We start from the raw sequence: 14820 nt of genomic DNA on the forward strand, positions 1-14820 counted from the left end.
TTTTGGCACAAAAGAAAAAAGAATGTCAGCAATTCCCCATCACCATGTTCCTCATTTGCACGAAGCCACCAGCACCAAAACATTCACCTTCATCATCATAGTCATCATTTAAGCCAGATTGCAACAAAACCAGTGGTGAGTAGAACCCCTTACTATTCGTACATACCGTATGAGAGAGAAAATTAAAAAAATTCAAATGTTTATTTTAACAATTGTTGTTACTAAAAATGTATGAAGCAAAAGGAACTTAATGATTTTATCCACTTTGCAATATGTTAGTACATATAGGGGATGTGTAACAACTGATACTTCCGTGTACGGTACAAGTACTGTACACTTCATGTAACAGAGTTTTGTACAGTACACAGATTAACTTTTCTTTAATACAAAAGTGGAAAGAATGAGTGAAGAAAGACTAGTGAAAGAAGGAGTGAAGAAAGACTAGTGAAAGAATGAGTGAAGAAGGACTAGTGAAAGAGGTATGGAAGGCAGATGTGGAGGGAGTGAACATGAAGGGATGTCCAAGGATGAGGTGGATGGATGGTGTGAAGGGGGCTTTGGGGAAGAGGGGAATGTCTGTTGAGGAAGGATGGGAGAGGGCAGAAGATAGGGGTGAATGGAAAATGGTTGTATATGGATGATGTTGTGATGCATGAGGTGGAATGGACGGGGGATGGGGGGTGAGGTAGTGTGTGTGAGCAAATTTTGACGCAGCCCGAAGGGATTTCTCCCAGTCTTCTCCTTTATGCATTTTGGGGGGGTCGCCGACTTAATGAAGCGGCCTTGCTATGGATGTGTGGTGTCTTGTGACAATGCTTCTGACCCAGGGCAGTGGACAAGGTGCAGGGATGACCTGTCATCCAGGAGGTGCTAAAATAAGAGGGAGGGTGAAGGGGTGCGGAGTGTATTCAGGGATGGAATGGGTGGGAATGATTTTATGCCTTTTCCTTTTTGGCTATCTCCCTTATAAGGGGGAAAAAGCCTTGGTATATGTATGTGTATGTAATACAAAAGTGCTTTAAACAGTCTATGAGGGTGTAGGAAAAGGTAATACAGATATAGGGTGGCTTAATATCAGTATGGGGAGGGTTCATAAACTTTTAGATTATACGTAAATAATAAAATTAATATTTTGTCGCTATTTCGCGGATTTTCACCTTTCGCGGGTGGTCTTGGAACACATTAACCGTGAGTAATGAGGGATTACTGTATATCTATCTATACATCAAAAGATTTCCACAGGTTAGTAACTGGGATACTGGGAGTGGGTATGTGCCTTCTGACTTGGCTACTTTCCTTATAAGGAGGGCAAAGCCCTTGGTATAGATAGATGTAACATCTTAACAACATTTTAAATATATCAGAAACAATTTTTTTTAATGTCTATATTTGGTACTTACTCAATAGCAAGTTTGGACAAATTGTACACTTGAAAAGCTCCAAAGTTGTATCCTACAACTAATGATGCAATCTGGGGTACATAAAGCAATGCAGTTACGGTGACTTTATGTGCAGCTGTCTCAAAGAGAATGTGTTCATCTGGACCCACAAGACTAAAATTTCCATTACTGCTCATTCCATCTGGAACATAAAAAAATGTACAATTAATGACCAAAGTGTAAATACATACAGTACTGCATATTTGCAATGAAATAATTATTCACAGACCTCTATCTACCTATCTATATTCCAAAGGTTTCTTCCCCCTTATAAAGGCAATAGCCCTGTCAAAGCCATACATCCACTCTCACCCACTCTACTACCATCCACATCATTGTTTCCCTCCCATTTCAGCTATTTGTCTCTTGCCCCGTGCCCTGGTTAGAAGCAATGCAGAGAGACACAGCACACCCACAACAGGGCCAGTTCACTTACATGGTGAGCCCTTCTCCATCCCTTCATGCGGAAAACAGGAAAAGACAGCGAGAAATCTTTGGGTTGTGTCAAAATATCATCCATACACCCATACAAAGATGGTGTGTGGAACAAGGAGAGCGGGAGGAAAAAGAAGGAAGGGTAGTGAGCGGTGGGATGAGGAAACAAAGAAATGTGTAGAAGAAAAGCAGGCATTCATAGATTGGCTGCATATTAGGACGAGGGAATCGTATGAGAGGTACAAAGTAAAGAGAAAGGAAGTTAAGCATAAGATAAAGGAAGCAAAGAGGAGAGCAGATGTGAAATGGGGTAAGAGTATGACAGAAAATTTTGAAAGCAATAAAAAGATGTTCTGGAAGGAAATTAAGAGAGATAAAAAAGGAGGCGAATCAAGTAGAAGAAAAGGTAAAAGGTGCAGATGGAGAGATGATAATGGAAGAGGAGGCAGTGAGAGGAAGGTGGGCAGAGTATTTTAGGGAGTTGCTAAATGTGAAGGAGGATAGGGAGGGAAAGGTAGTTGCAGTGGGAAATGCTAAGAAAATGACTATGCGTGATGAGTGATGAGTAAGGAAAATGGAGGAGAAATAGGGAAGGATGAAGTGAAAGCAGGTGTTAAGATGATGAGAGCAGGTAAGGCACCTGGTCTGGTTGGATGCCATGCAGAATGTCTGAAGAAAGGAAGTACAGTGATGGTGGACTGGCTGGTGAGGTTGTTAAATGTTTGTTTGAGAGAGGGTAGAGTGCTGGAGGACTGGAGGAGTGCCTGTATAGTTCCGCTTTACAAGGGAAAGGGGGACAAGTGTGAGTGTAGTAGTTTCAGAGGGATCAGCTTGTTGAGTGTAGTTGGGGAGGCATATGGGAGGGTCTTGATTGAGAGGATTAGGAGAGGAACAGAGGGAGTAATTGGTGAGGAACAGTGTGGGTTTAGGACAAGTAGGGGTTGTGTAGATCAGATCGTTGTGGTAAGACAGATATGTGATTAAGTTATAGGAAAAGGTAAGGATGTTTTCTGGGCTTATATGGATCTGGAAAAGGCTTATGACAGGGTAGATAGGAAGGCACTGTGGGAGGTATTGCAGATATATGGGATAGGAGGAAAGATGTTAAGAGCAGTTAAGAGTTTTTACGAGAGTAGTAGAGCTTGTGTTAGGATTAGAAATGAAGAAAGTGAATGGTTTGAGGTAAAGGTGGGACTTCGTCAGGGATGTGTTATGTCACCCTGGCTGTTTAATCTTTACATGGATGGGGTGGTGCACAAGGTGAATGCAAGGGTAGTGGGTCAGGGGTTGGAGATGATTAAAGAAAATGGAGAATAGTGGGAGGTGAGCCAGTTGTTGTTTGCAGACGACACTGCGCTTGTAGCAGGATCAGAGGAGGGATTGAGGAAGTTAGTGACAGAGTTTGAGAAGGTGTGTGAAAGAAAGAAGCTAAAGATAAATGTGGATAAAAGTAAGGTGATGAGATGTACAAGGGGAGAGAGTGACAGCAGGCTGGAGGTGAGCATTATGGGTGAAAGACTGGAGGAAGTGGACAGTTTTAGATACTTGGGTGCGAATGTGACAGGAAAGGGAGGAGTGGGGGTGGAGGTGGAATGTAGATTGAGAGAAGCGAGTAAATGCCTTGGTGGATTGAAAAGTGTAATGAGAAATAGACATCTGGGAATGGATGCTAAAAGGAGGTTATATGAAGGAGTGATTGTGCCAACAGCATTGTACGGGGCAGAAACATGGAACATGAGAGAGGAAGAGAGAAGGAGTTTGAATGTGTTTGAGATGAAATGTCTGAGAAGTATGATAGGGGCTACTAGGCTGGATAGAGTAAGAAATGAGGAGGTGAGGAGGAGAACAGGGGTGGAAAGGGAACTGGGAGATAGGGTTGATGAAAGGACATTAGGATGGTTTGGACACATGGAAAGAATGAGTGAAGAAAGATTAGTAAAGGAAGTATGGAAGGCAGAGGTGGAAGGAGTGAATATGAAGGGGCGTCCTAGGATGAGATGGATGGATGGGGTGAAAGGGGCATTACAAAAGAGAGGAATGACGGGAGAGGACAGATGATAGGGGTGAATGGAGAGGGGTTGTGTATAGATGATGCTATGATGCATGAGGGGGAGTGGGTGGGGGATGGGGGGTGAGGAAGTATGTATGAAAAAAAATTGATGCAGCCCGAAGGGATTTCTCCCCTTCTCCTTTTCTGCAGGAGGGGACAGAGAGAGAGAGAGGGGGGGGGGTCGCCGAATTTATGAAGCAGCCTTGCTGTGGATGTGCTGTGTCTTGCGACACTGCTTCTGACCCAGGGCAGTGGACAGGATGCAGGGATGAACCGTCATCCAGGAGGTGCCAAGATAAAAGGGAGGGAGGAGGGTGGAGGTGAGTGGAATATATAGGAAATGGAATGGGTGGGAGTGGTTTCTATGCCTTTTTCTTTGTGGCTACCCCCCATGTAGGGTGAAAAACCTTTGGTATATGTATGTACACCCATTCTTCTATTTACCAAAGATGTTTTCTCCCATATATGGGAGGCTGTCAAGTCAAAAGTCATGTATCCATTCCCATCCATCACCCTTTCCTCTCTCTCATCTTAGCTTTTCATGGATGATGGAACATTCCTGTATCCCGCTCAGTGTCGCGTCAGAAGCAACGCTGCAAGATGAAGCATATCCATAGCAAGGCCACTTCACTTAACTGATGACCCCCCACCCCTCTTCACATCCATTCTTACATACACCAAGAGTCTTTTCCACCCTTACAAGGGAGGTAGCCAAAGTTAAAAGACATATATCCACTACCACCCATTTCATCTCCACCCACTCCACTCCCATTCACCACCCCTCCCTCTATTCTTGGCTTCTCCTGTATGATGGGCCATCCCTGCATCCCATTCACTGCCCCAGGTCAGAAGCAATGCAGCACATCCACAGCAAGACCACTTAACTTAATCAGCAACCCCCCTCTGTCCCCTCATGCTGAAAAAGAGAATATGATTTACAATTATCTCACAAATTCCCCCGAACCCCTTATTCTAGAGAGGTCCTAGTCATTTCCTACTTATGGAGAACTTTCTGAAGAAGGGCACTTAATGTGGCCCTTACTGAACTCTGATCACCTCCACTCCAAACTTGCAACCATGTACCAATATTCTAAGCTGCTCACCCAGCAAGCACTCCTATTCTTACATGTTCAGTCATTCCTCATACACAGTTTTGACATGCAAGGTCTTAAAAATACATGTATTAATGAATTTACTGCCTGAAGGTATATGCACAGTTCTGAACATACATAACTTCCTGCAAGGAAGAACATACAGTCAATCCCCCACCATTTGTGAATTTTCAAGGAAAATGGCAACCCCTGGAATTTGTTGGTTGACTCGTATACTCATGGGTTTGTTCATACATACACATTACTAATTTGTGAACAATGGCATTCATAGCATGCTTTCCCTACTTGACCTCACCATATATAGCCTTCTTTCTTCACCTCGTACCACTTGCTCTAATTATTCCCAATCCTAACACAAGTTCTACTTACATACATATACCAAGGCTTTTTCCCCCTTCCAAGGGAGGTAGCCAAAAAGGGAAAGGCATAAAATTATTTCCACCCAGTCCATCCCTGAATACACTCCACACCCCTCTACCCTCCCTCTTATCTGAGCACCTCCTGGATGACGGGTCATCCCTGCACCTTGTCCACTGCCCTGGGTCAGAAGCAGTGTCGCAAGACACAGCACATCCATAGCAAAGCCGCTTCATTAAATCGGTGACCCCCCTCTCCGTCCCCCCATTGCATAAAAGGAGAGAACGGGGAGAAATCCCTTCGGGCTGCGTCAAATTTTGCTCACACATACTACCTCACCCCCCCATCCCCCTGCCCATTCCACCTCATGCAATCACATCATCCATATACAACCATTCTCCATTCACCCGTCTTCTGTCCTCTCCCGTCCTTCCTCAACAGACATTCCCCTCTTCCCCAAAGCCCCCTTCACCCCATCCATCCACCTCATCCTAGGACGTCCCTTCATGTTCACTCCCTCCACATCTGCCTTCCATACTTCTTTTACTAGTCTTTCTTCACTCATTCTTTCCATGTGTCCAAACCATTCTAATACTCTTTCATCAACCCTATCTCCCAGCTCCTTTTCCACCCCTGTTCTCCTTCTCACCTCCTCATTTCTCACTCTATCTAGCCTAGTAACCCCCATCATACTTCTCAGACACCTCATCTCAAACACATTCAAACTCCTTCTCTCTTCCTCTCTTATGTTTTCAAGTTTCTGCCCCCATACAGTGCTGTTGGCACAATCACTCCTTCATACAGTCTCATCTTAGCATCCATTCCCAAATGTCTATTCCTCATTACACTCTTTAATTCACCAAGGCATTTACTCGCTTCTCTCAATCTACATTCTACCTCCACCTTCACTCCACCTTTTCCTGCCACATTTGCACCCAAGTATCTAAAACTATCCACTTCCTCCAGTCGCTCTCCCTTAATGCTCACTTCCAGTCAACTGCCACTTTCACCCTTGTACATCTCATCACCTTACTTTTACCCACATTTATCTTTAGCTTTCTTCTATCACATACTCTCCCAAACTCTGTCACCAACTTCCTCAATCCCTCCTCCGATCCTGCCACAAGCGCAGTGTCATCCGTAAACAACAGCTGGCTCACCTCCCACTTTTCTCCATTTTCTTTAACCATCTCCAATCCCTTGCCCACTACCCTTGCATTTACCTCTTGCACCACCCCATCCATGTATAAGTTGAACAGCCAGGGCGATATAACGCATCCTTGATGAAGTCCCACCTTTACCGAGAACCACTCACTCTCTCCATTTCTAATCCTGACACAAGCTCTACTACTCTCATAAAAACTCTTGACAGCTCCTAGAAGCTTTCCTCCTATCCCGTATATCTGTATAACCTCCCACAGTGCCTGTCTACCCTATCATAAGCCTTTTCTAGATCCATAAAAGCCCAAAAAACATCCTTCCCCTTTCCTATAGCTTTCTCACATCTGTCTTACCACAAAGATCTGATCTACACAACCTCTACCTGTCCTAAATCCACACTGTTCCTCACCAATTACTCCTTCTGTTCCTCTCCTAATCCTCTCAATCAAGATCCTCCTATAAGCCTTCCCAACTACACTTAACAAGCTAATCCCTCTGAAACTACTACATTCACACTTATCCCCTTTTCCCTTGTAAAGAGGAACTATACAGGCACTCCTCCAGTCCTCCGGCACTCTACCCTCTCTCCAGCAAACATTAAATAATCTCACCAACCAGTCCACCATCACTGTACCTCCCTTTTTCAGACATTCTGCATGGTGTCCATCCAGACCAGGTGCCTTACCTGCTTTCATCATCTTAACAACTGCCTTCACCTCATCCTTCCTTATTTCTCCTCCATTCTCCTCACTCATCACTCTCATTTTCTTCGCATTTCCCACTGCAGCTATCTTTCCCTCCCTATCCTCCTTCACATTTAGCAACTCCCTAAAATATTCTGCCCATCTCCCCCTTACTGCCTTCTCTTCCATTTTCATCTCTCCATCTGCACCTTTTACCTTTTCTTCTCTACTTGATTCGCCTCCTCTTCCTCTCTTAATTTCTTTCCAAAACATCTTTTTATTACTTTCAAGATTTTCTGTCATACTCTTACCCCATTTCACATCTGCTCTCCTCTTTGCCTCCTTTACCTATTGCTTTACTTCACTTTTTTTCTTTTCTTTGTACCTCTCATATGACTCCCTCATTCTATTTTGTAACCAATCTGTGAAAGCTCGCTTCTTCTCTTCTACAACCTTCTTTGTTTCCTCATCCCACCATTCACTACCCTTTCTTCTATTTCCCCCTGTCCTTCTTGTTCCACTACTCTTGTAAAAACTCAACCTTTCCTAAACCCACACTGTTCCTCACCTCACCAATTACTCCCTTGGTCATTTTCTGATCCTCTCAAGTAACACCCTCTTATATGCCTCCTTTCTATTGTCCTTAAATCTTGCCTTTCACACCTCTCATCTCAACTTCTTTGGCATGATATTGTGCCTACGCATTGAAGTGCTGGTTATCAGCGATGAATTACAATATAATGCATATTTCTAGTACCATTTCTCCATCTTAAAACTATCTACCACCCTAAATTTCACTCTATCCAACATTACATCTTCTGTTCATACATTCCCATTCAGACACAACCTTTTCATAACAATTTCTTCCTTAACAAACCATAAGCTTCATATGAATGGTAGAAAATGAATGACATGTTTGTAATACCTATGAAACATTTAATGAGCACCCACTTGCAGAATATTTTATAACATGAAGTAGCTTCTACAGCTTACCACTAAGACATAACTCCAAATGGTTTTTCTTTGAAATAGCTTCTCGTCTTCGGGCTTCAGGATGAGGATCTGGGACGTGCTGAGTCAGAAGAGAGCTTGGGCTCACTTCATCAGATAAAAATATATCTCCTGCAGAAAAATAAAAGAATATGAAGAAATCATAAAAATATGTACATATAAGTAAAATTTCAATTATTACAGCTAAGATACAAACAAGAACATATACTACTATTCCCCAAAGAAAAGTAAAATTACACACACACACACACTTCCTTCTCCACATCCTTCCTTTCTTCTTTTTGTTGCTCCATATTTCACCTCACCATCCCATTCCCACACAGTGGGTAGTGAAGTAAGAAACCCCTGGTAGGCAGCCTGTCAGTTGCAGCAAGCTACCGTTCCCCCCCCCCCCCGATGTTGGGTCACCTCCCCACCTGGCCAGGGCTTTCGGGAACCAACGCAAGCTTGCAGCAGGTCACAAGAATTTAACTTATGACAACCCTCTCATGAGTTCAATACAGTATTCACTGGGCTACTGCTCCGCACTGATCAACCTAATAATCAGGTTTGGTGTGTGCTACCATGGCTCTGTTGTCTGGATATGTGAGTACAGTCAACTCCCCATTAACACGAGTTCTGTTAACACAATTTCGATCTTACACGACTTAAAGATGGATGGATGGAGTGAAGGGGGCTTTGGGGAAGAGGGGAATGTCTGTTGAGGAAGGACGGGAGAGGACAGAAGACAGGGGTGAATGGAGAATGGTTGTATATGGATGATGTTGTGATGCATGAGGTGGAATGGGCGGGGGGATGGGGGGTGAGGTAGTGTGTGTGTGAGCAAATTTTGATGCAGCCCGAAGGGATTTCTCCATCTTCTCCTTTATGCATGGGGGGACGGAGAGGGGGGGTCGCCAATTTAATGAAGCGGCCTTGCTGTGGATGTGCTGTGTCTTGCGACACTGCTTCTGACCCAGGGCAGTGGACAAGGTGCAGGGATGACCCGTCATCCAGGAGGTGCTAAGATGAGAGGGAGGGTGGAAGGGTGTGGAGTGTATTCAGGGATGGAATGAGTGGGAATGATTTTATGCCTTTTCCTTTTTGGCTATCTCCCTTGTAAAGGGGAAAAGGCCTTGGTATATGTATTTATGTATATATTCTGATAACACGAAATGTCCGAAGTTACGCGAGTTGAATTTCCCGCCTACTGTATTTGAATATCTCGCCGCCAGAGCGTGGGAGAGACGCTCTGATACCTGCGATCCCACTCTATGCCTCTTGTCCTCAGTGTGAAGCCAGCCCTCACAGCATGTGGAACTCATAAATTCGTGTACTATGGCACCCAAGTGTCCTGGTACCCCAAAGGAGAGTGCAGCAAAGAGGTCAAGAAAACTTGTGACCATAGAAAAGAAGTTAGAAGTGTTGGATCGTTATGATCGGGGTGAAAGAACTTCTGTTATTGTTCATGCTACTGGACTGAATGAAAGCACTTTGAGGACCATCAGGGCGAATGCTGACAAGACCAGAGCCAGTTCTGTTGCTGGTACATCAGCCTCCTCTTCACAATGTTCCCGAGCAAGATCCATGGAGATGGAGAGGATGGAGAAGTTATTGGCACAATGGATCCAAAACCAAAACAAGCATAATGTCCCTATCAGCATGGCCATCATACAAGCTAAAGCTTTAAGTCTCTACCAAGATGTGCAAGACAAGAATGAGGAAGACAAAGACAAAGCCAAGACCTTCAAAGCCAGTTCTGGGTGGTTTTCCAGGTTTAAGAAACGATATGGCTTCCACAATCTCAAAATGACTGGGGAAGCTGCATCTGCCGATGAGGAAGCAGCCAAAACGTATCCGGCTACCCTCAAGACCATCATCGAGGAAGGTGACTACACTTCCAAGCAGATTTTTAATATAGATGAGACGGGTCTATACTGGAAAAAACTGCCTGACTGGACCTATAGCTCGGTTGAGGAGACGAATGCACCTGGATTTAAGGCCTCCAAGGATCATCTTACGCTCTTGTTCGGTGCCAATGCAGAGGGAGATTGCAAGCTGAAACCTGCCCTTGTCTATCACTTGGAAAATCCACGCGTACTGAAGGTGTGTATGTATGGATGTTGATTATTAGTCATGAAAGCTTTGAAATTTTTTACCGAGATTGTAAACGCTCATTTTTTTCGTGCACCAAAACAAAAAAGAAAATTGTATCACCAACTTACAATTTACGGCACACTAAACTAATTTTGTTTGTTCTTGCGTCTTCACAGGGCTATGTCAAGACCTTCCTACCCTGCTACTAGTATTCCAACAAAAAAGGATGGATGACAAGGAGCATATTCAGGGACTACTTTGGGAAATTGGAGAAAGAGTTAGAACTTTATTGCGAGAAGGAAGAGATTCCATTCAAGATTCTCCTGATCTTGGATAATGCTCCCAGCCATCCCCCGTCAATAGAAAATCTCTCCAACAACATCCAGCTCGCTTTCTTGCCGCCAAACGCCACTTCCATTCTGCAGCCATGTGACCAAGGAATTATCAAAACCTTCAAGTCGTATTATCTACGTTCAACCCTGACTGACATGGTTGAGAGGACACAAAAAGACAAAATGACCGTGAAGGAATATTGGAAGCAGTTTACCATCAAAGATGCTCTCCGCTTCATTAAAGAATCTTGGGAGAAAGTGCCAAGGAAATGCCTAAGCAGGGTTTGGAAACATCTGTGTCCTCAGTTGGTGTAAGATTTTGTTGGCTTTGACATCCAAGAAAATGTCTCTAAAGCTAACAAGGAAAGTCTTGACAAGGCCAGGGAAGCTGGGTTTGACCAACTTGAGCAGAAGGACATTGATGAACTGCTAGAATCACACACAGTGGAGCTGACTAACGAAGAACTGTTAGAGATGGAGACGATACTGAATGCAGAGTTGGAGGCAGCTGCATCTTGGCCTATATCAGAAACCCCAGAGCCCAAGAGAGTCTTGACCAAAAGTGACCTAAAAAAAGTACTCTCGTTTATATGAGAAGGACTGGATATCTTGGAAGCCAAAGATCCGAATATTAACAGAAGTGCAACAGTGGCCAGAAAAGTTATGTCGGAGCTGAACTGTTACAAAGTGATGTTAGATCAAAAGAAGAAAAAGACGATGCTGACAAAACTCCACCATTTCTTAAAAAAAAAATAAAAAAAGACAGTTAACCTCTTCACTCCGGGGCACATCACACGTCTGGCAGCATTAGCTGCCCGACGTGCGATGTTGCGTCATAATAATCGCATTATAAAAAATAAAGTCAGTGCTCAATCGTTCGTTCTCTTTCACCCGTGTATTTTGATAACCATAGAAAATATGATGAAGCCAGTTTAGAGAGAATGGAAGTTACGTAGGTACGACTACAATAAATATAATCAAGATGCCGACGTCGGCATCATCCAGTACCCACTTGCTCCTCATGCTGCCTACGTAGGTGTCACCGTTTGGAAGATATTAAGGAAGAGGAGGCAGGGCGAGGCGAGGAGGAAGAGGTAGGTGAGGAGGGAGAGGTAGGTGAGGAGGGAGAGCAGAGTGAGGAGGCAGAGCGGGGTGAGGAAGGAGAAGGGAGTGAGGTTGGGGATGGGAGCATGGCAAGCGACAGTGATGGTAGTGATGTGTCATAATGTTTACATGCATAAAAAATGTTTATTTTACCACAAAATAAATACCAATATAGTAAGAATATGTGTTTTTATTGTTTCTGTAACCTTCAAATTTATCAATAGTGTGTTTATTTAGGATTTTTAGTAATAAAATCCCAAAATAGACGGACTTTCATGTTGTCCAGGAATGTAACCCCCACTATTACCATTATTTATGGAGAAATTATGTTCCGTTAACATGATTTCCATTAACACAACATCTCCAGGAACGTAACCCTCGCTTTAACAGGGAGTTGACTGTACTTTGATATTTTGTTCTGGGTTTGGTGTAGGAATGTCAAGTGTGATGAAGCTGTATTTGTGATAATATTACCTTAAGTTGGGTCATCTACAGAGGAATTGGTAAAAAAGGAAGAAACAAAAAGCTAATTAAACTCATCTTACCATTGACATCAAGAACAAGGTCAATGAGGCTGACTCGACCCTGGGCCATACCAACAGCTACGATCCCCCTCATGCTCCGCAGTTCTGGGGCCAAAGTACCAACATCAACAGCATACATCCCACCTGTAACCATACAAATACTCATCACCTGGAAAGAAAACACAAAAAAAGCAAAGTTAATTTTATAAAAGCAGAAGTAACTGTAACAATAGTACATACATACATACACCAAAGTCAAAAGGCATAGTTCCACTCCCATCCACCACCCCTTCCTCCCTCTTATCTTGCCTCCTGATGGAGCCAAGTAACAGGAATAGCAATAAAGAAAAAAAAAAAAAAAACAATAATATTATCATTAATAACAGTATTTACTACATTTTATCCCACAAGTTTTACCATAAACCATCCTCAAGTTGGTCTGTATGATGGAAATTTATATCCACATTTTCAGGGAAATGACTGATGGGAAAATAGAATGATGAGGCTGTAGCAAAAGTGTCACTGACACAGATGTAAGCTGGGCAGACACCTGGATTGGATGGCTGTCATCTGGAATGTCTAACAAGGGTGGAGTTATGGTGGAATGACTGGCGAGATCCTATATTGTATCTTTGGGAAGTGTTGCAAACTCCCCTATCAGGAAGCTGGGACAGTGCCCCTCACAAAGGACTTTGTAGCATGGAATTTAATGACATATGCCCTTGGTCCAACTCACTTGTGGCAGAGTTTGAACCACCATCACAAGTTGCAATGCTTTAACCTGTTTGGTCAGTGAGCACGGAAAGTGTACTGATGGACTGGAGGAGTATGTAAATTTTAACAATATATATGGGAGGTTCTCAAGAGTGAGGAGAGGGAGAGGGAGAGGGAGAGAAAGAGAAAGGGTGGCTATGCTAGTAAGTGAAGAGATAGGTAAATGTGTAGTGGAGTGGAAGGAGGTTTCTTCAAAGCTAATGTGGATGAAGGTGAAACTGGGAAAGGAGATGGGGGTTTTTGTAAGTGCATATGGGCCTAGTAGTGAGAAGAGTGTAGAAGAAAGGGAGGCTTTTTGGATAGATTTAAATGAGTGCATTGAGAAATTAGGGAGGAACATCAATGTAGTAGTATTGGGAGACCTTAATGCTTGGGTAGGAAATGATCCAATTGAAGGAGTGGTTGGGAAATGTGGAGTTCCAGGAAAGAATCGTAGTGGAGAGTTGATGGTGGAAATATGTCTAGAAAGAGAGTTGATGATAGCAAATATAGTGTTTAGGAAGAAAGTCAAGCATAAGCACACATGGGAGAGGGTGATGGATGGAAGGGTGGTAGATAAAGCGTTAATGGACTATGTAGTGGTAGATAGGAGTATAATAGAAAGAGTTAAGGATGTACATGTGCTAAGGGGAGAGGGTGGGGGAATATCACATCATTTTTTGGTGGAAGGTAAGTTGAGAGTGCAGGATAGATGGAGAAAGAGGAAAAGGACAAAAGGTAGGGAGGTGCTTAGAGTGAACTCTTTAAATGAAAAGGAAAAGGAGAAGGAGTACAAGAAGCTGAGAGAGGAGTAGGAGGGAATGAAGGATAGAGTAGAGCTAGGAGTGGAGGAGGCATGGGGATGATTCAAGAAGGGAGTCATAAAGTGTGCAAAGATGGTGTGTGGAACAAGAAGGACAGGAGGGAATAGAAGAAAGGGTGGTGAATGGTGGGATGAGGAAACAAAGAAGGTTGTAGAAGAGAAGATGCGAGCTTTCACAGATTGGTTACAAAATAGGATGAGGGAGTCATATGAGAGGTACAAAGAAAAGAAAAGAGAAGTAAAGCATAAGATAAAGGAGGCAAACAGGAGAGCAGATGTGAAATGGGGTAAGCATATGACAGAAAATTCTGAAAGTAATAAAAAGATGTTTTGGAAAGAAATTAAAAGAGGAAGAGGAGGAGAATCAAGTAGAGAAGAAAAGGTAAAAGACGCAGATGGAGAGATGATAATGGAAGATGAGGCAGTAAATGGAAGATGGGGAGAATATTTTAGGGAGTTGCTAAATGTGAAGGAGGATAGGGAAGGAGAGATAGTTGCAGTGGAAAGTGCTAAGAAATTGACCATGATGAGTGAGGAAAATGGAGGAGAAATAGGGAAGGATGAAGTGAAGGCAGTTGTTAAGATGATGAGAGCAGGTAAGGTGCCTGGTCTGGATGGATGCCATGCAGAATGTCTTAAAAAAGAAGGTACATTGATGGTGGACTGGCTGGTGAGGTTATTTAATGTTTGTTTAAGAGAGAGAGGTGAGCCAATTGTTGTTGGCTGACGACACTATGCTTGTAGAAGGATCAGAGGAGGGATTGAGGAAGTTAGTGACAGAGTTTGAGAAGGTGTGTGAAAGAAGGAAGCTGAAGATAAATGTGGGTAAAAGTAAGGTGATGAGATGTACAACGGAAGAGAGTAACAGCAGGCTGGAAGTGAGCATTAAGGGTGAAAGACTGGAGAAAGTGGATAGTTTTAGATACTTGGGTGCGAATGTGGCAGGAAAGGGAGGAGTGG

General features: G+C 43.4%; 1 protein-coding gene across 3 annotated transcripts in view; it reads right to left on the reverse strand.

Moving 5' to 3' along the window:
- LOC143020018 (uncharacterized) overlaps positions 1 to 14820 on the reverse strand; it is a 168728-nt gene that overhangs the window by 117787 nt on the left and 36121 nt on the right. For all 3 annotated transcript variants that reach the window (XM_076176126.1, XM_076176125.1, XM_076176124.1), the window contains exons 4-6: positions 12306 to 12453; positions 8231 to 8359; positions 1401 to 1581 (exon numbers count right to left, since the gene is read on the reverse strand). In XM_076176126.1, the coding sequence (XP_076032241.1) occupies positions 1401 to 1581; positions 8231 to 8359; positions 12306 to 12453 (458 nt within the window). The remainder of the gene's footprint in view (positions 1 to 1400; positions 1582 to 8230; positions 8360 to 12305; positions 12454 to 14820) is intronic.

Source organism: Oratosquilla oratoria, chromosome 38 (assembly GCF_046742065.1).
Source record: "Oratosquilla oratoria isolate Oo_2021 chromosome 38, ASM4674206v1, whole genome shotgun sequence".
Classification (NCBI taxonomy): Eukaryota; Metazoa; Arthropoda; class Malacostraca; order Stomatopoda; family Squillidae; genus Oratosquilla; species Oratosquilla oratoria.